The 27,053-nt window shown below is 42.6% G+C and overlaps 1 protein-coding gene across 2 annotated transcripts; it reads right to left on the bottom strand.

Annotated features, from left to right (window-relative positions):
- Window positions 1-225: 225 nt before the first annotated feature.
- Window positions 226-26,384, bottom strand: CASR (calcium sensing receptor). Of its 2 annotated transcripts, none has more exons than XM_081301338.1 (6): window positions 26,114-26,384; window positions 23,322-23,628; window positions 18,055-18,939; window positions 8,628-8,862; window positions 3,623-3,775; window positions 226-2,030 (listed from the first exon to the last, which is right to left on the bottom strand). In XM_081301338.1, exons 1-6 carry the CDS (start codon window positions 26,296-26,298, stop codon window positions 511-513), a joined length of 3,285 nt encoding a protein of 1,094 aa, XP_081157464.1. In that variant the 5' UTR covers window positions 26,299-26,384; the 3' UTR covers window positions 226-510. The 2 variants fall into 2 exon arrangements, with proteins under 2 accessions (XP_081157464.1, XP_081157465.1); XM_081301339.1 differs by having other exon boundaries at window positions 3,623-3,746; window positions 8,632-8,862.
- Between the last annotated feature and the right edge of the window lie 669 nt (window positions 26,385-27,053).

The raw sequence follows: 27,053 nt of genomic DNA, 5'->3' as shown, positions 1-27,053 counted from the left end.
TTCTTTTAATATTTATTTTTTAGTTGTATTTGGACACAATATCTTTAGTTAATTAATTAATTTTTATGTGGTGCTGAGGATGGAACCCAGGGCCTCGCCTGTTCTAGGCCAGCGCTCCACCACTGAGCCACCACCCCATCCCCCCACTTTTCTTTTCTTTTAAAGAAGGTGTAGGTGGGCAGCTTAAAGCCTTGGTTTCATCTCTGAGCTGTTGGGTGAGATATAGCAGTGGAAGAAACCTCAGATGGGAATGACAGCAAATCTGACCATGACATAACATTCTGACAAACACAATCACAGAATACACGGCCCTTCCTTCCTTCCTTTCTTTTTTAATTGTAAAGGGATCAATAGCCCATTGACTGCCATTTAAAGCAGGGCGACTAAGTTGGGGTGTTTGATGCGTCTATTGTCCCATTTTCCTCAAAGGAAAGGAGTGTGCGGTGATTCCTCATCCCTGCGATTCCAAGAAACCTCTCTCTATTCTTCCTGGCCAGGCCTTCTTCCTTTCTAGGAATGCAGTATGTTTTCCGTGACTGTGCTGCCTCCCCCACTGATGACGAAGCTCCGTGAACTGGACACAACAAGTGCTGGGGACATCTCTTCCGGATCCTCCATCTCTGGCTGGTGGGCCCCGGCCATGGGCCCTTGCAGGCCTGTTTCCTGGGTGGTCAGCTCTGAGTCTGTCTCCCCACACTGCAGCGGGAGCAGTGCCTGGTGTCTGGTCAGGGCATCGCTGCTTCTCTGGGCCTCCAGGGAGTTTTGATGCGTGGAATTCCTGTGAGCCATGGCGTTCTTCTGAGGTTCGTCAAAGCTCAGGGAGAAGGTGACGGTGCCACTGCCGAAGATGACCTTCTGCTTGCATCTGGGCTGCTGCTGCGACTGCTGCTGCTGTGGCTGGAGGGTCAAGGGCTGCTGCTGCTGCTGCTGCTGCTGCTCTTGCTGGGTCAGGGCCAGCGGCTGCTGCTGCTTCTGCCTCTCGGGCTGCGGGAAGGGGTCTTCGCTGTTGCTCTTGCTGCTGATGGAGGAGGAGGGGAGGGATCCCGTAGAGCCCCCGAGGCTGTTGGACCGCTTTCGGGAGACATTGCTGCGGCGCAACGTGGCCCGGGCTGCCACCTTGAAAGCGTGCGCAGCGGTGCTGCAGCGCACCTCCTCGATGGTGTTCCGCGAGGGCTTGAAGAGGATGATGTAGACCTTGTTGAAGAAGATGCAGGCCAGCAAGCCGAAGCTGGCCGCCAGGATGGCGATCACCTCCACGGCAGAGACAAACTTGCCGTAGGTGCTGGCATAGGCTGGAATGAAGGAGATCCAGACGATGAAGAAGATGAGCATGCTGAAGGTAATGAACTTGGCCTCGTTGAAGTTCTCCGGCAGCTTCCGGGACTTGAATGCGAAGAAGAAGCAGATGGCAGCCAGGAGACAGGTGTAGCCAATCAGGAAGCCCAGCGCCATGAGCGAGCCCTCGTGGCACGTGATGAAGATGATCTCATCCTCCAGCTCGTGGTTGCGGTAGCTGGAGGGGGGCGCCGTGTAGAGCCAGATCACACAGATGACGATCTGCATGAAGGTGCAGAGGAAAACCAGCAGGAACTGCAGGTTGAGCCCCCACCACTTGCGGTGGAAGCTGGTGGGGATCTTGGCTTCAAAAACCAAGAGGACGCGGTTGGTTTTCACCAGGATGCACGAGATGCAGAGCACGAAGCTGATGCCAAAAGCCGGCTGGCGCAGGCGGCACGTCCAGTCCTGGGGCTCTCCGATGAAGAACAGGGAGCTGGAGAAGCAGCAGAGCAGGGAGAAGAGGAGGAGGTAGGAGAGCTCTCGGTTGGTGGCCTTCACGATGGGCGTGTTGCGGAACTTGATGAAGACACCCAGCACGAAGGCTGTCAGGAAAATGCCCAGCACCGCAAAGAGGGTGAGCGCGATCCCAAAGGGCTCGGTCCAAGACAGAAACTCAATCTCCTTGGCGATGCAGGAAGTGTGGTTCTCGTTGGACCAGAAGTCATCCGGGCACTTGATACAGGCACTGGCATCTGTAAAATGTCCGAGTGGGCGGTTAGCTACCGTGTGGCATAGACCAACATCTGTGAGTGTGTATATGTGGCGGTGAGAGCACACAGGTTATTTGATTTGGTCATTGTATACTTTCTTTATTGATAAAATCATTGTGATTTTTACACTATCAAAAATATGTACTAGCCAGGCACAGTGGCACATGGCTGTAATCCCAGAGACTGGGGAGTCAGAGGCAGGAGGATTGCAAGTTTTAGGCTAGCCTCAGAAACTTAGCAAGGCCCTGTTTCAAAATAAAAAAATAAAAATAAAAAGGACTGGGGATATAACTCAGCGGTAAAGTTTAATCGCTAGTACTAACCAATCAGCCACAAAAATCCTAAAGCAGAACAAAAAACTATGAACCTTTGACTGCTCTGTTAGTTGTTTTGCTTTTCCTTTGTGTGTGTGTGTTGGGGGGGGCACTTGTTTCTTTTCATGCTGTCTGCTGATGGTTTGGAGTAGAGATGGCCCTGCATGCCAAAGGTCTAGCATGGTCCATCAGATGTGCACAGTACAATTCAATTCAGCCTGATTTATTTATTTTTAAAATAAATTTTATTGTGCACACTTGAGGTATGAAACACAATGTTGTGGGATATGTACAGACAGTAAAATGGTGACTATGATGAAGTAGATTAATACATCTATGAACTCACATTCATCTTGGTTTATTTTGCATATGTGTATGGACTCTTTGGACATGTCAGAGCAGACATTCTTTTAGATTAGGGCAGAGCATTCTATGAATATGGCCTGTGTTTCCCTCTCTCCATCCACATCCATGGATTTCCAATGAGGGAGGCTGCAGATTTATTCAAGCAACAAAGATTTGCTAAATCTTGATATGTGTCAGGTAGTGTGCAGTTTGGGGCAGTGAAGGGAGCATGGATTTTGTAGTTAGAGATCTGGATTTGATCCTGGCCAGGCCATTTACCAGCTCATCAACCTCTCTGAGCCTCAGTTTCTTCATCTGTACTATGAAACTAATGATAAGCCCATTTTGTGTGTTGAGGATTGAATAATAACAGTAATAACAGTGTAGTTAATATTTATAAAGTGCTTTTAATATGCTAATCAAAGATGTATTTAGCAAACATTTACCTAGAACTTGCATGTGCCTTACCAATATTAATCTGTTTAATTCTCAAGACTCTATAAGACAGGCTTAATTGTTACCCCCACTTTAAGAGAACTTGAGGCACAGGAAAAACATAAAGAAGACAAATACAGCACCAGGCACCAGTGGCAACTTGTCATGGCCAATTAACTCTGGAGCTTGGAGCAGATGGTGCTTTCTATTTCAGGGTACTGAATTCCAAGAAAAGGGAAGAATGTTGGAGTGCAGTTTCAAAGTGAGTGAAAGACATGTCACAGACGTATTTGATAGTTCCTATGGAATTAAAAGGACATCTGAGGTTCCTTTTCTCTTCCTGCTCTGCCAAGCACAGTGCAACACTGAAAAACTGTGCTAAGCACCATCTCCACCCTGCCCTTCCATGGGCTTTGCTGACTCCAGGCCCCTGAAGTGGATGGAGCCCTTCACAGTCTCCACGAGGGGCTGTGCCTTTACCTGTCTCATCGCTGTACTCCCCGTCAGCACACTCCACACACTCAAAGCAGCAGGTGGGCTCCCCCTCAATGATCCCTTTCCTGGTCCCTGCCAGGCAGTCTCTGCTGCAGTTGGAGAAGGGCACCTGGAGGGTAGAGAGCACAAACTGAGTGGCTATAGCAGTGGAGTCAGGGGGTCAGTCCCACAGCTCCTTGGACAGATGCAAGGGGGGAGGAGTTTGGGCACAAGGACCAGTGTAGCAGACTTCCGGTCCTTTCCAGGCAGAGGGTAGGTCCAGTGGTCCTTGGTCTTGTTAGCTGTGAAAGGGAGTGATTCCTGTTTCTTCTCCAGGGATGTAAAAGCTTGAGACAAACTAAAAGATACAGGGATAGTGACTTACACACAGAGGCTTAGTCACAAGGTTGAGGGATACAGAGACAAGGGGAAATTTGTTTGAAAGTGAGACTCTGAACTTTGCAGTGTCTTACAATTCTGATTCTTTCCAGGGTGATTTCTGAGATCCTTGCTACAGTTCAGTGCAGCAATTAGGACAGGCATGGAAGAATCCAAAGTAAGTGGACCAGAGAGCTGTCTCAGGCAACTAACTAACCAACAGAAAGCTGCAGGGCTCCATTACTTTCAGATAATGATGATGGATTTTGTTTTATTATATTTTTGTAATGGACTTCAGGTACACAGTATTTGATTAGTGAATCATGATCCTTGCTTTCTTCCATCATGACTGGTTTATGTTTGGCTTACTTTTAGTTAGGCATTTTTAATGTCTACTGTCCAAAGCAAAAGCCAGAAAGGGGACAATAACCTACATCCAACTCTGCTTCTCTCTGCCCTTTGCTCCTGCGTCTGCTGTACATTAATTCCCCAGAGGACATCAGCATCCTGTGTCCATTACAGGCAAACAAAAAATCAAACTTGTAAGGAAGAGATCAATCTAATTTTATACAAACTATCAGAGAATGGAAAAAAATAAAGGAACATTTTCTAATTTATTCTTGTAAAGCAAATATAATAATCCTGGAAACAAAACCCGATAAGAACAGTAGGAAAAAAAAACTGTAGGTGCCTCTTATTGATTATTTTAGATTGTCTTTGGAAACAGACTGTGAGTTGAGGATTTGTGTACAAGTGATTTATAAAAAGAAGTCCTTCCACTGGAAACAGGCAAGAATGAGGGATGTAGGATGTAGAAGGGGTGGAGGATGAGCCAAGTCCCTCAGAAGGTAGCTTGTGCTCTAAGAGGGGCCCCTGGACGGTGGGCTCTGCCTCAGATGGTCCTGACCTGAGGAGGGGCTAGGGGGCTTCATACTTCCACACTATGGACTGGTTTAGGCTCATTGTAGGGAACTGTAAATTCTCAAGACTTTTCTGCTGCTCTGAGTCTGTGGGCAAAGTTGCTCCATTAACCTGCAGCAGAGTCTGCTGAAAAAGAGTCGTGCATTCAGGTTATGGGAATTAAAAGCCTTCAGGATTTTTGGTGCACACAAATGTAAGCAATCCTTTATTTTGTTAATGTAATAAGCTACAGTTATGAGATTTGTAGTATTTGGCTAACATTATATTCCTGTACATTCCATTGCCAACTCTACTGGATCATTATGTATTATATATTTCGTGCACTGCTGCTCTCTAAGTTTGCTGAGATTTTATTTACGATATGAGCATTTATAGTTAATAAGATTGCATCTTATTCAACAAGATTGGCCTATCATTGTCCTTGCTTATACTGTTCTTGTCGGTTTGGGGCCTTGAGATAATATCAGCCTCATTAAATGAGTTTACTAGCTTTCTGTTTTGATTTATGTTAGACTGTGAGTTCCAAAATCTCCAAATAATAAAATGACTCCATAAAGTTGAAGTGCATTTCTCTCTTACATAAGTGTCTAGGGTTGTGGTCCAGAGTAACAGGGCACTCACAGTGTTGGAGACCCAGACTCTTTCTGCCTTGTTTTTCTGTTACCCTAGGCATTTGCCTCATGTTCCTTGATGGTGGCAGGGTGTAAGATGGTTCTAGGAGGCAAGATAGAGGAAAGGATGCAGAAGACAGCAAAGGACACTTGCAAGCAGTTTCTCAAAGAAGATTCCCAGAAGCCAAGGCACAACACTGCCACTTAGATCTTATTCCACAGCCACACTTAGAAAAAAAGGAAGCTGGAAAATACCATCTTTATTCTGGGCAGTCATGAGTCCCAGAGTTCTATGATTAAAGAAAGAGGGAAGTGCAGAAATCAGGGGCCCCTAGCAGCCTTTTTAGCCACGCCTCTTTTCTCTTCTTCATGTGGTTAATAAACAGTCTGAAGGTCACATTGTGACCCTATTGGAAAGCTGAATTCATACCCAGGTCAGTTGTCAAAGTCTACACTTTTCACCATAATAAACCCTGTTTTATACTAGTAAAGGATTAGAAGAATGTGGCCTCTGAGTCCTCTTATTTCATCCTACAACATCTGTCAGTCAAAGAGAAATCTTATCACCATCAGAGTAGGTGGAAGTGGCCACTCGAAAGATCCATTGTTCAAAAAGCCATCCAGGATCTCTAGGTCTCCCCAAAGACTTATTAAAGATACCTGTCCAATTCTGGCCAAGAAAGCTCATCTGACCTCCAAGCCCCAAATGAAGATGTCTATTTTAATTCTTATTTGTTGCAGCAAAGCAAGGGAAGAATAATTGACAGAAGAGTGTAGAGGACAGAGAACCTAGGCCCTAGGGTCTAGTTCTGGTCCTTATATCCTCCATTGGGAAGTCACCTCTGCATAACTGAACCTCAGTGTCATCAACTTCAAATTGAAGGATTGGAGATAAGGGTCTTTAAAGACTTAACTCTACAGTTCTACATTTGTAAATAAATTGAGAGCATTTTTTTAAGATATGATACTAGAGGGCTGGAGGACTGGAGGAGTAGCTCAGTGGTAGCAATGATTAGCATGGCTGAGGCCCTGGATTTGACCCCTAGCACTACAAACAAACAAACAAAACATAACAACAACAACAACAACAACAAAAAAAGGAAGAAATGATAATGCTATATAAATATGACTTTGTATGTATATAGCATAATTCAGTTTAAACTATGCTTCTACATCATTGATCCCTTGATCTCATTAACAAATTTGTAAGATATATAAGGAAGTTATTAATATGTAATTTATAGTTAAATATACATAGCACTTTTTGGTCATTCCCATCAAAATTTTCAGAAAAGAGAGAGTAGATTAGACTCTAAGATTTGTTGGGTGCATGTTATATGTTAGCTTTGAGGTATTGTTTCTATTAGAGTTACTTTATAATTCTAGCAACTATTCAGGAACATAAATGACTGAATGTGTGAAGATTCCCTGTGTTATTCACACTAATGTTTAAGCCCACGACGCACATAGTTTGGTCAGGAATATTAAGATTATAGAGAACTAGGAGCTGGGGATGTGGCTCAAGTGGTAGCGCGCTCGCCTGGCATGCGTGCGGCCCGGGTTTGATCCTCAGCACCACATACAAAGATGTTGTGTTTGCTGAAAACTGAAAAATAAATATTAAAAAATTCTCTCTCTCTCTCTCTCTCTCTCTCTCTCTCACTCTCTCTCTCTCTCTCTCTCTCTCTCTTAAAAAAAGATTATAGAGAACTATATAGGAAATAGCTTTCATGCAAGAAGGGAAATGAGACAGGCACCAATTAGAGATAATCAATTACATGCATTAATGGGGATGAAAGAATAACCCAACAGGGTGAACAGGTAATGGTACAATAAGTTTAGACTTCAGTCAGTTGAAATGTGTGACAATGCAGACAAGGGTATAATTAGTGGGCAGAGGATTATAACCTCTGGAACCCTAAATCCCCATCTGGAAAAGGTCAAGACATGTTTGTAATTGATATCCACCCTCTCCAGTAGAAACTAACGAAGACCTGCACACTGTGGGTGGGATTCACTGTCTATAGGACACTGTCACATGTGAACCCCTCCTATGCATTGGGAAATAGTGAAATTGAAGCATCTCATCAGACACCTGTCAACCTAAGAAGCATCTGGCAACAAGATGAAGTTGAGTCTTTGGTCGTATTATAAGAAGTGATCCAAGGATGGCAGCAAAAAGGCAAATGCAAAGAGAAATACAGCAGCTCTCAGCCAGTTGTCCTAGGAGAGTTAAAGAGGGTACCTGCCCAGGGTCTGGTTCCTGCAGAGAAGCTGGTTCTTAGTATCCTGCTACATTCTAGGCTACAGCCAGCAAACAAGGGTCACCACTTCAGTAAATCACACTCTGGTTATTGATCAGGCTTCTAGATGCAGTGACAGGCAGGACAGGGAGGCCTGACTATAGTCACAGGCATCCTTCTCTTTGTCACAGGTCTCTTATGGTAGGAGAATAAATGGTTATTTTGACTTATGGGTCAGTACTAAGCTATATGGAGGACAGAAAACCACCTCTGTGTGAACTGTCAATGGTGATAATAGCAAATGCCTCATCCTGAAGCATCCAGCTCTGTCCTGGGCTTGACTGTCTCAGTGGCAGATGCTGGTAGTTAGGGTAGGAGGTAAATCTTTGCTACATGCAAGATTGTCCCACTTATGCTGAAGAGCATCCCTGGACCCCAAGTGCTGAAGGCCTTTCATTCTTCTTGGTCATTGTGACAGTCTAAAAAGCAACCCTTTCCACTCTCAGACTTATCTCCCCTACCCAGGATAAGTAGGATTTCCCCTTTGATCCCAGTTGAGAGCCACTGACTTGAAAGATGTTTACGTTTGCTTAAATATTTTGCTTAGGTTGGGGAAAGTTTTAGGCAGGGAGACTTTATTACTAGCCAGGGAGTCATATCTATACAAAGTAAAATTATTTGAATATAGTAAGAAGACACAGGACTCAGGTTCTACGGCTTCTCCTGGAGTTCACAGGAGCCCTAGACACGTGGAGTTAGTGAGTTATAGAAAGGGCTCAATTCTGGAAGTCCAGGGGTGAAGCCCAAGGACAGTTTCCTGCCCACAGTGGTGGCCCCTGGTGTTCTGATGGACAGCACGCACCTCCCTGGAGAACCCACTCCACAGAATCTTCTCCTCGTTGATGAAGAGTCTTTCTCCTTTCTTGGCGTAGACATTATAATACCCAACTTCCTTAAACACGATGGAGCCATCCTCTGGGGAGAGGTGCCAGTTGATGATGGAATAGTTCCCTACCAGGTCACCACACTCGTCGAAAGTCACCTGCTCCCCCATGTTGTTGGTAAAGTTCAGATGCCGTAGGTGCTTCAGGACCTAAAGAATAACAGAGCTGAATGAATATGAGCCTCAAGGGTGCCACATCTATTTATGTAAGTTGTGTACTCAAGAAGGACAGTAAACTATGTCATTCCAACAAAATGGAATGGACACGACTTAAGGAAGAGGTGAATTTTTCTAATGTTCCTTGAGATACCTGTATATGCCAGCAGCAGCCATGGGCAGAAAACTCTCCCCCTCCCTCCCTTCCTCCATTCCTACCAACCTACCTACCTACCTACCTACCTACCAGGACTTGAATTCAGAGGTGCTTAACCACGGAGTCACATCCCCAGCCTTTTATTTTATTTTTAAATTTTGAGTCAGGGTCTTGCTTAGTTGCTTAGGATTGCGCTAAGTTGCTGAGGCTGGCTTTGAACTTGTGATTCTCCTGCCTTAGCTGCCACTGGGATTATAGGTGAGCACCACTGCGCCCAGCAAGAAAACCTTCTTGAAGATCAGAAGGAGAAAAGGATACATCTCTCCTGGCTTATCTCAAAGGACCTATCTCAAAGCTTCTGAAGGTGCACCATCACCCTGAGGTACCCTGGGAGGGGCAGGATTTGTAGCCAGAGGGAGAGGAGGGATGCCTAAGGGCTCCAACTCTGTGCACCCTCTTTTGCTATGGTCTTGTTTCTGTGGTAGAGTCTTGCTGCCCAAAGTCACAGAGTGGGTGGAAGAAAGCAAGAAATGAGGCTGTAGGGGGAAGCCCTGGCCATCACTATTGACCATCATGGCAGATACCAGAATTTATATACTTTTAAAAAATGGGTTACAAAGTCTTTGCAGAAAAAGTCGTCATAATGATTATTAACATATGCTGATGATCATTTTAAGTACTTGACATTTTACTATATTTGAGGCATGATTCTAAGTAATTTGTGTTTTTTATTTAATATACTTTTCACAACAAATACTAAGACTATCCTCCCTTTATCCATTGGGAAACTGAGGCACAGAAAATTTAAGTAGTTGTCCAAGATCACAAGCCTGTGTTCTCAATTGCTCTACCGTATAGTAGCATTAGTGGGCTCCTGGCCCTGTCCTGCTGTGGCTGTGATATAGGTCAGGAGGAGGCAGTGGGCACCAAGTTGCCTATCTTTCCTGCAAATCCTGACCTGTGTCACTGTGGTGTGAAGTCAGTGGAAGACAAGGTCTAGGCCATGATGTAGGGGTGCTCAATTCTGCTGCACCTCAGGAGTCTATCATTCTCCCACTCTGAGCCCATTTCCTCAGCTGTGTAATGAGACCCAGCCCAGCACCTGTTATTCACAGTTACCTGATGGGTGTGACAAACCATGACAAACCTAGCTACCCAGCCAGAGCCTCAGGAACACCCTGCATGTGCCACTCCACTCCAGAGACGACACTGCTGCTGCTGCTTCTTCTTCTTCTTCTTCTTCTTCTTCTTCTTTTTAAATATTTTTTTATTTGTAGATGGGTACAATACTTATTTATTTTTATGTGGTGCTGAGGATCGAACCCAGGGCCTCGCACGTGCGAGGTGAGTGCTCTACCGCTGAGCCACGACCCCAGCCCGACGCTGCTTCTTAACAGTTTATTTCTATGTTGACTTTATTTTTAACTAAACATTTATTTGTAGTAAGGAAGGTTAGAGAAAAGGAGTCATCTGAATTTGTACATCAGCAGCTCAAAGAAGTGTTTGGGGGCAGAGTCGGTGGGAGGAGCCTGTGTGCTCCAGGCACAGCCCTGGCCACCTCACTGCACTGCAGTTTGTGGTTCCTTCAGTGTCCTCACTGCCCCCCTGGCTGTCCTGACTTTTGTTCCAGGTCTGTTGGGAGGGGACTTTCTCACTCCTTGTCCCCTTGTTTCTGCATCTAGAGCTTCAGAGCCATTCTCAGAAAAGATGGAGGATGAATCCCACAAAGGTCTTGTTATTCATGTTCTCCCTCTGGTCATCAGTCCTACTTCTGCCTTCATTTTTACTGAGTCCTTAAAGCACTCTGCAGAGAGGAGGAGTCCCACACATGCCCCTTTCTTAGCCCTCCACCTCCCCTTCCTTTTCCTCCTTGCACTTTGATTGAGCAGACCTCCTCCCGAACTTGTGTGTACATCCCTTTCTCTCCTCCTACATGTCTATGTCTGGCCACATCCTTCCTCCCTTCAGGGGAACATGTGGCTTTCTGCTCTTTAATGCTGTTCCCTCCTGCAACTCTCAGAGCCTCACTCCTTCCACCTACTCTGGGTCCTTTCTGATAGGGCCCATCCATTCTTCTCCAAGCCATAATAACGCTCCTCTCATTTCCTGATGGGGACCTTCCACGACTCAGATGAAATATGCTTTAAAGTTTTCCAGGTGGTCCCCAAGCCCTCCATACTTGGGTCTCATATACCTTTGATGTCTTTATGCTCATCATGCATTTCCACTGTCCCTTCCACATGCCATGCTAACTCTGTCTTCACTCTGATGTGTGTGATGGGAGATGAGAAGAGTAGAGAGGCAGGAAACTACCTCTTATTTACACATCCCATGTGCCAGCACTGGACTAATGCTTTATATACACTCTCTCCCTTATTCTTCACAATTCAATAGGCACCAGCCTCAGAGATGATGAGACTGAGGCAAAGAAAGCTCAAGAAACTTGCAGAAGTCATGCAGCTAGTAAGGCTAGAGCTGGGATTTAGATTTAGCTAGGATTTCTACCTTCACTAGAAATTGCTCAGTGTCCATGACAAAGATTTGTCAGAGGTCAGTAATATTTTCCCATTAACATTTTAAAAAGCATCACTCCTACTTGACGGAACAGACATATATGTGAGGGTTTATTTTAGATTTTAACTTCATAGGATTAAGGAATACCTATAAATCTAGTAAAGTGTTCCTAAGGAGTGTGAACGTGTTTCCAGAGGAGGTTTATGGGTGAGTCTGAGTGGACAAGGTGGGAGAATCCACCCTCTTAAGAGTGAGTGGGCACCATACAATCTGTGGGGTTGCAGGGAAACAAACACGGAAGGTGAGTTGGTGTTTCTCCCCAAGAGAGCACATACACTCACCTCCTGCCTTGGAGTCCCAGGCTCTCTGGCCTCTGGACCCCAGGATTTACACCCCAGCAGTATCTTTTCCATGTTCTCAGGCTTTCTGCTTCAAGCTGAGAGGGACACCCTCAGCTTCCCTGGTTCTGAGGCCTGAAGTATTGGACTGAACCATGCTCCCAGCATCCCAGGGTCCTCAGCCTACAAACTACCTGTCATAGGATTCCTCAGCTGCCATAATTACATGAGCTTGTTCCTAAAAAGTTCCCTTTCATATATTTATACACATATCCTGTTGGTTCTGTTTCTCTGGAGAACCCCCTCTAATACAATAGATAATAGGAAAAGCTTGAGTAGTTAGCATAGATTTCTTTCTTCCTGTTCAGGTTTCTTGGTTCTTAACATGCCAGGCAACAGGTTGTCTCTCTCGTTTTTACTGTCTACTAGTCTCTCTGATGGAACTCTCCAGACATTGGGGTAGGTGAGGGGAGGGGAGCTGGAACCATGTTATTTCATAATTAGACGATTATCTATTACATTGGTCATATTAGACAGATGACTCAAAAAAACCTCTGGTTATAAGCTTTCTGTATTTCTGTTGGCTTAGAACGGATTGCCACCATATTTCTAACTTGAAAGAAGAAACCAATTAAAATCATTTTCTTAAAGATTCCAAGTTTGCACGAAGAAACCCATTGTACATACAAGACTGAACTTGTATACCATAGGGTTTCAGCTTGACTGACTGCAGCCATCTTGTGTCATGACTGTCATGATTGTTCCTAAGAAACCCTGATCTGTTTTCCCCACATAGTTTCCCAGCCTATTATAAGCAGACAAACCATTAGAGTGGTATGAAGAGCTTTAAAACCTGGACCTTGGCACTGTCAATGCCAGGAATGTGTTTAATGCCTTTGACATTAGCTCGAGATAAACCAGGTACATTCCAGCTTGGATGAGGTCACTTTTGTCCTGACCATTATATAAATGCCCTCCTCTGGATCCAAATTGTAGGGACCCACTGGTCTCACTACCATCTAAGACTATGCTTCTGTCAGTAACTCCCCAGTAAAATGCACTCTGTGCAATCTTGGATCTGCCTGTCTCTTTCTTCAGTTCTACCACACATTTAAACAAGTTCTTAAAAACTAGGACCAGCGTTTTCTATTTCTGGATACTGTTGGAATCAATCAATCAAATATTTATACAATATCCACTGTGTGTTCTGAACCATGCCGCAGAAATAGAATACATTGTCATCCAGTCCTCAGCAAGTTCATATGTGGATTAAGGTGATAAAATATAAGATAAATGTTTAATGAAACAGCAAGATAAAACATGGTTAAGGGCTAAGTACAGAGAAAGTCAGAGAGAATAGAGATTCAACAGAGCTGAAATGGCCAACATGGACTTGAAGCATGGTAGGGATTTGCACTGGCAAAGGTAGGGGGAAGTAGGGTGTTAAAAACAGGGGAACAAGTGTAGGCAAAGGTATCATTTCAGGAATAAACATGACATGTAATAGGGGCAGCAGAGACCAGTTTCTCCAAAACTGCATATGTGGTGGAGAATAAGGGGAAATATAGTAGAGAAGTAAAGAGAGGCCAGGCAAAAAGTCTAGATTTCACGTCAAAATAGCATGGGGTCAGAGAATAAAAAGTGTTGATGAGAACATCTAGAAGCAGTCTAGAAACTGCTGGTGGGGATTTAAACATGTAGCCACTTTGGAAAAATGTCTTGCAGTTTCTCAAAAACTAGAATACAGAGTTACTATTCAACTCAATTTCACCCTTATGAATGTACTAAGCAGAAATCAAAATATATGTCCATACAAACACTTGTACACCAATGTTCATGGCAACATTATTTATAATAACCCAAAGTGAAACAATCCAAATGTCTACCAATTGGATGAATGAGCAGATGAAAAGACATTAAATGGGATACTATTTGGCATGCATCCAAAGTACCGATGCATGCTACAATATTGATGAGCCTTCAAAATACAGTATTAGGCTACAGGAGTCACAAAAGACCATAGGTTGTACCATTTCATTTATGTAAAGTGTTCAGAGATGTCCGTAAGGTGGATTAGTGATTATTTAGAGAAGGAAGTATGGGAGGGGACACTAGGGAGTGATAAAGGTCTGAGGTTTCTTTATGATGTGATTCTAAAGGGGGCTGTAGTCATGACTGCACAACTCTATGAATATGTAAAAACATGGAATTTAATAATTTAAATGAGTAAATTATATGGCATCTAAATTATATTTCAATAAAGCTGTTTTTTTTAAAAGGAGGTAATTTAGAAAGGTAATTTAGAAAATTGAAATATGACTTCTTTGGGGGAGCTCATATTCAGCAGTAGGCAGGGACTGATAACAAGGTTGACTTTCAGATACTTGCCACTGAGAGGTGACCAAGGACACATGGCAAGTCTAGTTTTAGAGTGCAGCAGGGAGATAAAGGACAGGCAGAAGCCAAAAGGTAGAAATGCAGACATCTCATCCAGAAAAGGAAGCCCCTTGGGACTTGTGTGACTAGATCTGGCTTTGCATAATGTTCTACATTTTCTTCCTTATTGCAGATCCTAACCTGAGGTATTGCAGTGTTCATCCTCATAGCAGGTATGTAAATGAAATCACATGACTATAAAATATGTGGTAGTCAAAATTTATGCCTCATCCATTGGAAACCAATGATTTGTTTATTAAGTCCTGTCCTTACGTCATTCCTATAAATATCTTTAATATTTTTTTGATATGTTGACTTGCAAGCTTTGTATTTAAGCACTTTATTTACTGCATAATATTTTGCCTTTAATTCACATAACAGGGAAGATGGAGAGGAAAATCATTTTATCCTTAAGAACAATGATAGAGACTCTTTAAATTGGTCATTACTGACCCAAGAAAAAAAATCAATGTAAATTAAAAAATAAGTTAGATATTCCCTTCAGAGGAACCATTCTTTTGCTTTTACAACTTTAGAAGAAGGAACTGATAGTTCTATTTAAAAAGAAACATAAATGTTTACCTGAGATCATAATTCAAAATAATATACTTCAAAGTTATTTGTGGGATAATATGGGAAAAAATGAATAAATGAAGGAAGAGAAAGGAAACAAAAGACCGGAAGGCTCATAACCAACCTAAATACCGAGAAAGACACAGATCTGAAAGAAGAGGGAATACACAAGGCATGCACATGACTAGAAGGTCACATCCTCTTTTATGTGGTCATATTCCCATCTTGTGGCCTCTGAGGGTATTTCCTCTAAAGGATTTCAAAGTGGAAAGGTATGTCTCATGAGCATAAATGAGATCACCTATTTGCACACACTCTAAGCATCAACTGAATGTAGCCAAAGACAGGAGACTAGAAATCCACCACTGGAGAAGTCTAAGCTGGGCATGAAAACAGAACAAAATGATGAATAAAGAATGACCAGAGAGTATAGGTGTGGGAGTCTGATTTGAAAAGACTTCCAGAAAAATTAAAAAAAAGTTTGTGGTGGACAACGCGGGTGGAGACAGAAAGTGATGACCCTCCAGGTGTGCCTGTGACTTAAGCAAAGATGCTATGCCAAAAACCAATGAGAAGATGTGTCCAAAATGGATAAATGGTTTGTAGGGAGATGCCAGGCAGGTTGGCTGCTGAGGGAAGATTTGAGAGAAGGCAGGTGCAGGATTATAGGCTGAGATATTTAGGTTAGATTGTGCAGGTGACAGGTTTCCATCAAGATCTTAATGATGACAGTGTACTGCTGGTCCATCTGATGAACAGAGACATGGCTGAGGTCTTAAAATCTGGAATGCTCACCTGACAGCTTGGGTTATTGCGGCTCAAAGGAGACCTACAGCAAGCACACAGGACCCTGGGACCAATGCCCAGATATTACTCTTCCCTAGAGCTCTGATCCCATTTTTCTATTCATCTCTTCTTCTGTGTGAATTGTATCAGAGCATGTCTGAGCCAGAACACATGTTTATCTGGACAAGGATCAGGTGAGTTGTCTGTTTTGGCATTTAAGTTTCATCTGCATTGCTTCTATTTCCTCTTCCTTTTGGTAACAGCATCCGAATTTCCTTTTTGGGATCCACTCTGCCCTTACTCTTGCTCAGTCTCTGTAGTTTGAGAGGACTCAGCATCAGGAATGGATTTGTGTCCCAGGAGTGGTTAGTCAACATCATTTCTGGGGCTTTCAAAGGAGGTGCTGGGAAGTAAGGAGATCCTTAGTGGCAAGGGGTTTTAGCTCAGAGCTGCTGCAGAGGCTGAAAACAGCTAGCTCTGGAGACAAAGGAACAAAGAGATGGAGATGAAGCACTTAGCAGTACCTGCATGGAATGCTTCTGAGATTTTCAGCAACAGGAACCCCTACACTTCCTCTTTTTTTTTTTTTTTTTTTTTTTTTCTGTGTGTGTGTATGTTTTGCTCAAGCCTGTTTGGCCTGGTTTTCTATTACAACTGAAAGTTCTAATCTTGACTATAGTCAAACGCCCTTGTTTTTTGTTTTCTCATAGGCCCAAGTTCTGGCCTTGCCCATCTGAATCTTAACTTCTTATCTGGGAGAAGAGTCATTGAAAGGCCATTCCCCACTGGAAGGCTCCTTTCCCTTCCATTCCACCCTGCTCTCTCAGTCTTTCCAAGAGCTGGGGTCGTCTTTGTATGGGACATGGAAATGAAGAATGGAAAGACAATAGTATTCACCAGCCAGAGATTGTCACTTTACCCCTCCTACTTTCAACGCCACGCCTTAGCATCCTAGTTCTGAAAGTCATTTTAATCTTTGACCTTCATTCGAGCTCCTGTACCTACTGGAGTAGAAGTTCAGAGCAGAGAAGGAAATTTTGAGGTTAAAAACTTTGGCCAGCAATGATGTTTGAGGGAGATTTTTCTACACAAGAAGAGCTGAGCACTTGCAGGTCTTGGTGCACTCTATCAGCCCAGACAGTCACTCCTTATCACCACGTGGGAATCTCTTCATCGAGTATGTCCACTCCTTGTTTCTTGGTACCTTTCCTGAAGGGTCTATGATGGCTGGGTTCAAAGCTGGTACAAAGCTGTTCAGGTTATCATTTTTTTTGATTGCTTAATTTAGGAGCAGGGTTTATCATATTACTATGATAATCACACCTCTGTTTAGAGCTTGAAAGTTTACAAATTACTTTCACATACATCATCTCATTTCATTTTTTGAAGAATCATAGATGGACAGTAGGCCAGATCCTAGGTTCATTTTATAAAGGAAGAGGTTGTGACTTAGAGCAGAGTCTTGCCTAAGATCATACAGCTCAAAAAGAGGGTGCTGGATGGAGCTGAAGTTGGGGGCTAGGTCATTCGTCTCAAATTAAGGAAACTTCACCCTACCCACAGTTATGCACTCTCTCTGATGGGTTAGTTTGGAACTGAGGAAAATATACAAGGGAATGTAAAACAGAATCTGATTGAAAGAACAAGGTTCATATGCAAGATATGAGCAGCTAGTAGGATATATCAGACTAGACTATTTTCTTCAGATGTTCTACTAAATGAAAAACATATTGTCTTTCTTATGTATAATTAAAAAATGCAAAACAAGTCTAAACTATAAGTGTAGGAACTAGGTTTAATTTATGATATCTACCTGTAGGTTCTGATATCTATCTGTAACTACTTCAGTGTTTCTTTTTGAAACATTCACCATCTAATCTATTTAAAAAGAGTTTTCTGTGTCTCGTGCATGCTTATGTGGCTGGAGGGTGGTCCAGTACAGGCTGTAATAGATGGCCAAAGTCGTGTCTGAGCACATAAAGCTCATTTTATAGCTCTTACAATATGTAATGTAGCAGGATGTAATAGGCATTCAGCGAATCCTGGTAAAGGAGCAGAATCTTTAATTTAGGCATTACAAAAAAACACTCCACACAGTACTAAATCTGGTTGAAAACTTTTAGGGACCATACTTTAGGCATTCTGTATCAATGGACTAATGAAGAGTTGAAGTCATGGCTTCAAACAGTTAACCAAGTTAATCACTACCAATTTTGCAAAAGTCAGTTGCTCAGATATCTAAAAAGACACTTTGAATCCAAAGCACCCTCCAGTAGCCTCATTTAGATATTGCATTTTTGAAGTAACTCTTGTCTTTCTTGTCTGGATCAGCACGGTTCTGCTTTATTATACAGCAAACTGCTCTCTGAATGAAGGACTTACCTGCCAAGCCTCAACCTTCTTGATGTCTGCACAGGAACCATTGGTAAAGAGCCCTCTCCCTGGTAAGCAGGTGTATATATCTTGCAGGGCATGAGCAATGGAGTAGACGGCTAAATACACATTGTAGGATATTCGAAGGTGTGTGTAATCCATGTAAGGTGTCTCCACACTGCTGATGTTCTCATCCCCTGTGCAGAGGGGTCGGAAAGCAGAGGAGCTGTTGCTTAACCTGCTGCCACCCTCCTCATGACCTCTCAGGAAGGTGTCCATGGGTAAAGGTCCTTTAGCACCTTCTTGGAGGTGGCAGTTAAATGTTTCTTCCCAAAACTCCTTGGCAAAACCATTGTGGACAGACTTCCTGGGATGGACTTTCTGCAGGAATTCCCGGAACCCTGGGATCTGCCCAGCCTTCAGAGCAAATCCAATGGTGCCTCCCACCACATGGAAGTACTCAGGCATGGCGATCAAGGAGGAGCTGGCCCAGGCTTCGCTGGCCAGCCAGATCCTGCCTGTGATGTTGCGCCGGACGATCTCCTTGATGAGGGGCTCCAGGTCTGGGCCGCTGGAGAAGACGACAATGACCTTGGCTGTGGAATTCTGGATCACCTCCACCACCTGCTGGATCTCTTCCTCATCAGAGTACTGGGAGATGAGCTCGCTGAAGTCAATGCAGATGTCCCTCTCCTCAGCTTCTTCTCGGAACTTCTCGATCCCTGGCCGGCCATAGTCATCATCAGCTGCGATCGTGCCCACCCAGTTCCAGCGGAAATACTCGATTATGTCTGCCATAGCAGTGGCCTGGTGTTCATCATTGGGGATGGTCCGGAGGAAGGACTTGAACTGATTCTTGTTGCTGAGGAGTCTGCTGGAGGAGGCGTAGCTGACCTGGAAAAGAACCAAGAACTCAGAATGAGTGAGGGAGTGGGTTGAGGTGCTAGCTGAGCCAAAAGGCTGTCTCGGGGGTTGTTTTTTGAGTACACCTTAATCTTGCTATTCACTGTGGACAGGATAAAAGGGTGAGAAAAACCAGAATCCGTTCCACTTCAGTGTGATCACCCAAGAACCTGTGAGTCCATCCAGGAGCTTCCTGATTCCTAGTGGGTGATTCTTCACAGTGCTACCTTCAAAAATAGGTCCAGTCATAGAATCAATCCAACAATAATAAGGATGCACTTTTCTTTTTTTTGCAGGGGGATGGGTAGTGGGGATTGAACTCAGGGGTGATTTACTACCACTCTACCATCCCCAGTCATTTTTATTTATTAATTCTGTTTTGAGACAGGGTCTTGATGAAGTTGCTAAGACTGGCCTCTAACTTGCAACTCTCTAGCCTCAGACTCCAGAGTTGCTGGGGTAATAGGAGTGTGCTACAACAGCCAGCCCATGCTAATATTTTCAAAGAGAGTCTCTCTGCACTATTTCATATTTCTTCTAACCTCCTCTCTGTGTTCCTCCCTGGTTATAACATACCCATGTACCCACATCTTCTGATCTGAACACTATAGCTTCCTCCCACTGTGAGGACTACTTTGTCCACAACCCACCTCTGGAAGAATCAGGTTTTCTATGGGTTATAAGTGAAGGCTCTTTAGAGTAGCTCTAGGTGGTTCCTTTTTCCCATTCTGCCCAGTTTTCCTCTTCCTATCCTCCAGCTATTTCCCCTCCTTCCTCCTCTTACCCCCTGCCCCAAGTATTTTAGATAAAAGTAACCACAACTGCAATAATTTCTAAAAACTATTTTTTTAAGAGAGAGTGAGAGAGGAGAGAGAGTGAGAGAGAAGTTTTTCTTTTTTTAATATTTATTATTTTTTAGTTCTCGGCGGACACAACATCTTTGTTGGTATGTGGTGCTGAGGATCGAACCCGGGCCGCACGCATGCCAGGTGAGCGCGCTACTGCTTGAGCCACATCCCCAGCCCTAAAAACTATTTGTTTTTTAGGTTTGATTAATTAGGCTAATTAAGCTTAGTCCCCATGTATCACAGTAACAGTGATGAGCACCCTTAAGTGGCATCAGGAGAGTCTCTTTCCCTCTCTAGTTATCACTGGTTCCATTGCCTTCCAGAGCCCTTTCGTTCGCTCCGTTGCAGGTGATGGGGAAGCCCACTGGCAGGCTTCTGATGTGAGTCTCCACAACCGATAGAGGCTGGAAAGGACCCTGGAGAAGCTCCCCAGTCTCTAAGATAGAAGCAGTTCTGCATCTGAACATGGGCATACACCACCAAGGAGTTCAGAAAGTCTTGCCTTTGATGTGAAGAGATCACAAAGTGTCCAAGTACTGTTAGCCAGCACAGGGCTCCCCAGCTTCCCCCCACCCCCATATCATAGCATAGAAGGTAAGGTAAATGGAAGAGCCCCAGACTTCCCCTAGCCACCCCAAAGTTTGAGAAGGGCCACATCTTTGACAAGCAGGCTTAAGCCCACATGCGGCACTCTGTCATTAAGGCACATCAGTTAGGGAGCAACATGTCATTGGCCCATTTCTTCTGAACAATGAAACATTTTTATCCTTAATGAAATTTCTTCTAGGGGATGAGATAGTGTTAATATCTCTTGTTCTCTGGTTTTATAGGGAGTTTTAAAACTTCCTACTTAACAAGTCGAGAAAGACTTTTTAATATTTCCCATCAATTAAAACAATTATTTTCTATGGTCAATGTTTTTATATAAAAATTCCTAATATGTTTCTTTTTTAAATCAATAAATAGTTTTGATTTGACTTTGAAAACATAAAAAGGGTTGATCTAAAAAAGAACCAGACCAACTTTTCCTAAAGGGCAAGTATGATTTTTCTGATAAGAGCTTTGAATTCAGAAGCTGTAATGTGAAATCAATATTTTTTTTTCTTTTGTCAGAATAAGCCCCTCCTATGGTACCACAGAAATTCACGAGGTAGGTGATTTAGATGGCATTGTTTTCGAGAGCTCTGTTTGCAGACTCAAATGACAGGCTTCTAAATTTAGTTTGCAAATCTCAAACTTACCACTTTGTAAATTCATCCATTATTGCTTGCCTCTTGATTTTCTTTTGGAAAATGGACCCAAAAGGGTATTCAAAGGATACAAATTAAAAATCAAAATATTCCTCAAGGATGTGTTCTCTTTGAGAAAGTATTTATAATATTTGACTTTGCTATTCCCCCACAAGGGAAAAAAAAAAACCTTAAAAACACATAGAACTTTTCTCCCAAGAGGGAATTTCATGAATGATTCAAAAAAAAAAAAAAAAAACTGTTGCAACTATAATCTCTTCTAGCTGTTCTGCTTGCTCCATCCACTTGGTGGCGTGACAGGCATAAGAAATACTACGGGGCGCCTGACCCCACTCTGCTGCAGAGGTTCCTGGCCCCACTGTAGACTGGAATCAGCTGGGAGCTTTGGAAGCTCCAGGTGTCAGGTTGTGTTTCAGCTCAATTAAACCACATCTAGGGGTGGACCCAGCCAAGCAACTCCAAGTCACAGACATGGCAGAGAACCCCCTTGGTAGAAAACCTTATACTGGTTTGATTGATAACAAATACAAATTTCTCAGTTCTCTTATAATTCAAATCCAACTTCTCCTTATCTTTCATTTAAACAAAGTGGAATCAGAGCCCTTCCCTTCAAGTTCTTTCTTTATTTGACGGCAGTTATATCTTGTTCTGGGTGACAACTTACTTAACCATGTGTTTAAATTAATGCTGAATAGTGTGTCAATAGTATTAATGCTGAATATTTATGCCCAACACATTTGTGGACTTTGTCAGACCATTTTGGCACAAAAGTTACAAAGCCAGGGCTTCCCCTTGGGGAACACCTTTAATTCCCTGAAGTAAGGATTTGGTAAATATGACAAGCTTTCTGTCATGTCACATTCATATAAAGGTATAATAGCTATCGCCACAGAAGCAGAGTCCTCCAGCAGAGAAATATGAATTTATATTTACATTTATATTTAATATTTATATTTACATTTATATTTATATTTAAAATACAATTTATATTTACATTTAAAATACAAATTTTAAATATTAAACATTGGAAAGATAAATTTAAAGTGTGATTTATAATTTGATGTAAAATTTCATATGAAGGGTATATCATAATTGAAGTGATTTTTACAAACATTTAGGTTGTTTCCAACTTTTCATTATTTTAAAGTGATGTCATAGATCTATAGATGTTTAAGAGAGGTTTGCTCTATAGTTTTATGGAGGGGGAATCAGGTAATAAGATGACATTTAGAGTTTGCTGTTACTTTTTTGAGGGTGGACAATGTAACTTTGAAGAAATGTTTATTAAAGTGTTTGTTTCAGTGAACTGTTAGTATTCAAAAATGTAACCATATGGGGCTGAGGATGTGGCTCAGTGGTAGAGCTCTTGCCTAGCATGTGTGAGACACTGGGTTCCATTCTCAGCACCACATATAAATAAATAAACAAAATAAAGCTATTTAAAAAAATGCAACCATGTGTCCACCGAGGCTGAATTCCTGCAGGGAATTGCACAGGGACTAGCAGTTGTTCATATAAGATCCATAAATATCTGTTGAATGATTAGAATGGTCTCCATATATGACATGTGCAAAACAATGATTAAATTTCTGTTTTGTGAGAAAATATGCTATGCTTCCCTCTGAATGAAACTTTCAACCAAAGAGTAGAGAAGTAGAGACTTGGAGGGAACAGGACCAGGGACAGATGTTTTAGGTTTGAAAGTTGAGATATACATTGTATAGACTTGTTCCTTTTAGTAAAAAAGAACAGAAGAAAGGTCATATACTAAAAAAAAAAAATGGACTTGAAAATAAATAATTGAGGGCTGGGGATGTGGCTCAAGTGGTAGCACGCTCGTCTGGTATGCGAGTGGCCCGGGTTCGATCCTCAGCACCACATACAAACAAAGATGTTGTGTCCGCCGAGAACTAAAAAATAAATATTAAAAAAATTCTCTCTCTCTCTCTCTCTCTCTTTAAAAATAATATATATAAAAGAAAATAAATAATTGAACACTGGAAAAAACCCCCCAAAATTGGTACATTTAAAATAATTTTGGAAGAGTAGTGAAGGTTGACATTAGGGTCTCTAAAGTCCCCAATGGTCATGATACAGCACCCTGAATGATTGCAGATTTTTTTTTTTTTTTTTGGTCAATGTTAAGCTAGTCTCTGGTAGGAAAATAGCTAACTGTAGGAAAATAGCTAACTGTATAGACACTGTCAGAGCATCTCCTCTCTACGCCTGCTTCTCTTGCCTCTGCCCCTAGTTCCATCTAAGAAGATGTCAGTACCTGGGGAATGTAGAAGAGCCCCAGCAGATTGGCCACCGCTGTGGAGACGCCTGAGCCAGTTGCTCCCACCACAGCAATAGTCGAAGGGATGTGCTCCGAGCAGTTGCAGAACTCATCGAGGTTCAAAGAATCGATTTTGTTCTGGGCGACAAAACTCAGGGTGGCCTCTAAGGCCTTAGAAACGGTATTGCAAGTGTCGAATATCCTGTAACCCAGAGTCATGTTGGGAAGAAGGGCCGGGCTGCTGTTGATCTCCTCTATGGCAAATATCATAGCTTGTAACCAGCGAAACCCACGGAAATTGTACCTGGAAGAAAGAAATGGAAGAAAATGAGAGGATTTCTGTCCACCTGTGTTAGCATAAGGGCAGAGCTGGGTTTGAATCACGGCTCTGTTAGGCTTTGGTATTGTGCTCTTTGAGACTCAAGGTCCTCTCTGTAAAATGGGGAAGACACTTGTCCCTTGGTGGTTGTGAAGATGATGATGTGAGATAATTTGGTAAAATTCTCAGAATGGCATTCCCACAGAGTTAGGAGAAATAATGATAAAAATTGTATTAGTAGTCCATTGAACAATTCATATCTGCTTCCTCTAGCGAAGAATTTGTAATAGTTAATGTGAGGTACGTTGATAAAAGTAAATACATAGACTTGGTCAGGGTGTGGTGGCACATACCTGTGATCCTAGTTGTTGGGAGGCTGAGACAGGAGAATTATGAGCTTGAGGCCAGCCTCAGCAACTTAGAGAAAACTGTCTCAAAATAGCATTAAATAAAGGGCTAGGTTGGGGTGGGTAGCTCACTGAAAGTGCCTGCCTAGCATGTGTGAGGCCCTAGAACTGCCGAGAGAGAGAGAGAGAGAGAGAGAGAGAGAGAGAGAGAGAGAGAGAAGGAAAAAAAGATAAAGGACCAGGGAAAATATAAATAGATTAGAATATTAATATGTGGGAACCTAAAAATAAGCTCAGTTTTGCAGACTCACCAATTTTGACTGTGCTGTTCTTGGAGATCAAAGGGCAAGGAGAGATGATGGTACTTTTGTAAACAAACAGCTAACATATAAAGGCTATAGAGAAACTGTGATTCTTCTGGGTGGTGAACGATGAGCTTTAATATTATGTACTTTTGACTTACTTATACTTTCTATTAAAAAATGTGTGTGCGCTACTTTTCAAAGAAGATTATTTTAAGTAAAAATTAAGCATAACAAAGAGAAACAGGGTTGGTGACACAGCTTTCACTGTCCCTGGACTAGGTTCAGAGTTAGGGCTGATTAATGTGCCGACACAGTGCACCAAGTTCAAAGAAAAAGCCTCATAACACGGCAGCTTCTCCCTTTATATAGTGGGTTTCATGACTCAACTCAGTGACTGGAGAAATCTAATCCACAGTAGCCCACTTTACCATTCAGGCTCCCAAAGTTCATGGTCTGACTTTTAACGTGACATTTTCTCTTTGTCCCTTTCTTTATGTTTCCTTCATTTATTTGTTCAATTAATTTGTTTTAAATCTTCCAAATTATTAAGAGATATTAAAAAATTTTTGTTATAGAAAAACAGTGCTATCTTTTATTAATGTACTTTAAAAATATATGACTTCAGGGCAAGCTTCTTGCTTGATCTTAGGTCTATCCATTAGTAGAAAATGGACCATCTGTCCACATGGGTCATGTAACGGAAACAATCAACATCAGTGAAATTCTGCACTCAATTTTTCTGCATTTATAACAAAAATGTGAAAACATTCTTTAATATACTAGTTCTCATTAGAGCATGAACAAAAATCCAGTTTTGCTGGTTTTCATTTTAATTTTCCAGCCATCAGGAAGATCAGGAGAAGGGCTGAATCCCTTCCAGAAGTTGCAGTCTCAGAGAGGAAGTGCTGCTGTCTCCGAGAAGCTGGGTCAAAGCTTGGAGTAAGGTCATGGGGCCTGATGGACTAATTAAGGAGGCGATACATGCAGTCGCATTTACTCTGCAGAGTCAGACCCTACTGCTAAGAGTTGCCTACTGCTGAATAACATGTTCCAGAATGGTCAGGATAAATTAGGGAGTATCAGATGGAGGGAACTGGAATGATGAGGGGTCTAGAAATTATGTCACAGGAGAATTAATGAACAAACTGAGGGTATTTGATCTGGAGAAGAAAAGATTTGATGGGACATATTTGCTGTCTTCAAATGGCAGGGAGTCTGCAGAGAGTTGGATGTATTCTGCGCTGCTCCATCTGAGGTAGCAGGAGTAGGGTGTGGGCCAAGAGTGGGTGGGATGGGGGTGGAGGTGGAGTTTGTCTGCTAATGAGAAAGACTTTCTAGTAGGAATTGTTCCAAAATGCATTTTGAAGGTGCCTGGGCCTTGCTGAGTACTGAAGTTTATTTCAACTCTGAATTCCTTTATGAAAATAACAACAACAACAACAAAAAGAGCCGAGGCAGCCCACACTCAGGTCTTACTGACCAATTGGGGCATGTAAGGTCAGTGGGGAATTTAGGTCTTCCATTAAGCCACACTGTCATCAAATGGTGTCGCCAGGTGAACCTTATGACCTAGTTACCAAATGACTGGGCTTTAACAGGCTATCGATTTTTCTACTCAATATACTTGACATTTTTATCTTTAGCAAAAAAAAAAAATCTTTAGAGATTAAAAAGGGAGAGGCCAACAGGCTTTCGCAAGATAACCAATCACCCTATTGGAAAATAGAGACTCAAGTTTCAGAAAGTTATTTTGAGTCTGGTGCAGCTCAGTTCTTCTCCAACCACCCAGAAGGGACCCAGATTTGTCTCCTTGCTTACCTGATGCATTCCACGGACTCTGGCCTTGATTTCAGATCTTGATCTTTGGCTGCTACTCCAAAATGAATAGGGAAGAGTCCCCCGAGGATAATGTCCCCTTTCTTCTGGGCTCGCTGGTCGGGCCCATAGGCAGAGGAGTACCAGGCAAATGCCAAGAGGACCAAACAGCAGCTATGTGGCACCATGACTCTGCCTTCTCTCCAGGGGCGAGACAATGGTGCTAGTAGTCTGGGTCCCTTGGTGAGAACTTCCCTTTGGTGCAGTTTACACCCTGTGGTGGAGACACATGCCTACAGAACCATTAATAACACAATGGAAGCCGTGGTGTCGCCATCTCCAATTCTGCCTTCTTTGTGGATGTGTAAGGTGGGTGGTCCTTGCGTCTCAAGAAGCCGCATCATGTAGAGGCTGTCTGTGGTGGTTTCTAAAAGAACAGAGACACAGAATGGATTCAACTAAACTTAAATCCCATCTTGTTATGATTGTGTCAGAGGTGGCTCAGAATTTCCATTTAGAGGGACTTAGAGGTAGCAGTTTGAGAAGCCATGGTATAGAGTCACATTTTTATAGCACTTCATGTAAGATATGGAAAATTTTAATGGGCCATATTGTAGGACTGGGTTCAGTTATGAGAGGCTCCATTTTAAAGACCCCTGTGATAAGCTAAGGTCTCTCTCCATGGAGATTGCTGCTGGGTTGTAATCCATTCATTTCCTGTATAAATAATGCATGGGGTTGGCAGCAGCTCCCTGGATCATAATATTAATGATATTTTATTCATACACATGTTCTCATAGGAAATCCTGAACAAATCATATTTAAATTTAAATCTGACTTTGAACCAGACAGAAATGTCAGAAAAGACTGTTTATTCTTTAGTTATTATGATAGCTCCCCTACCCCTTTTTGGTGCAGGTCTCTGTTCCAGTTTGTAATGTGA

The sequence above is a fragment of the Spermophilus citellus genome (assembly GCF_964194105.1).
Source record: "Spermophilus citellus genome assembly, chromosome: 7".
In the NCBI taxonomy this organism is placed as follows: domain Eukaryota; kingdom Metazoa; phylum Chordata; class Mammalia; order Rodentia; family Sciuridae; genus Spermophilus; species Spermophilus citellus.
The sequence above is the reverse complement of the archived record's forward strand: the minus strand, read 5'-3'. Positions and strand labels throughout refer to the sequence as shown.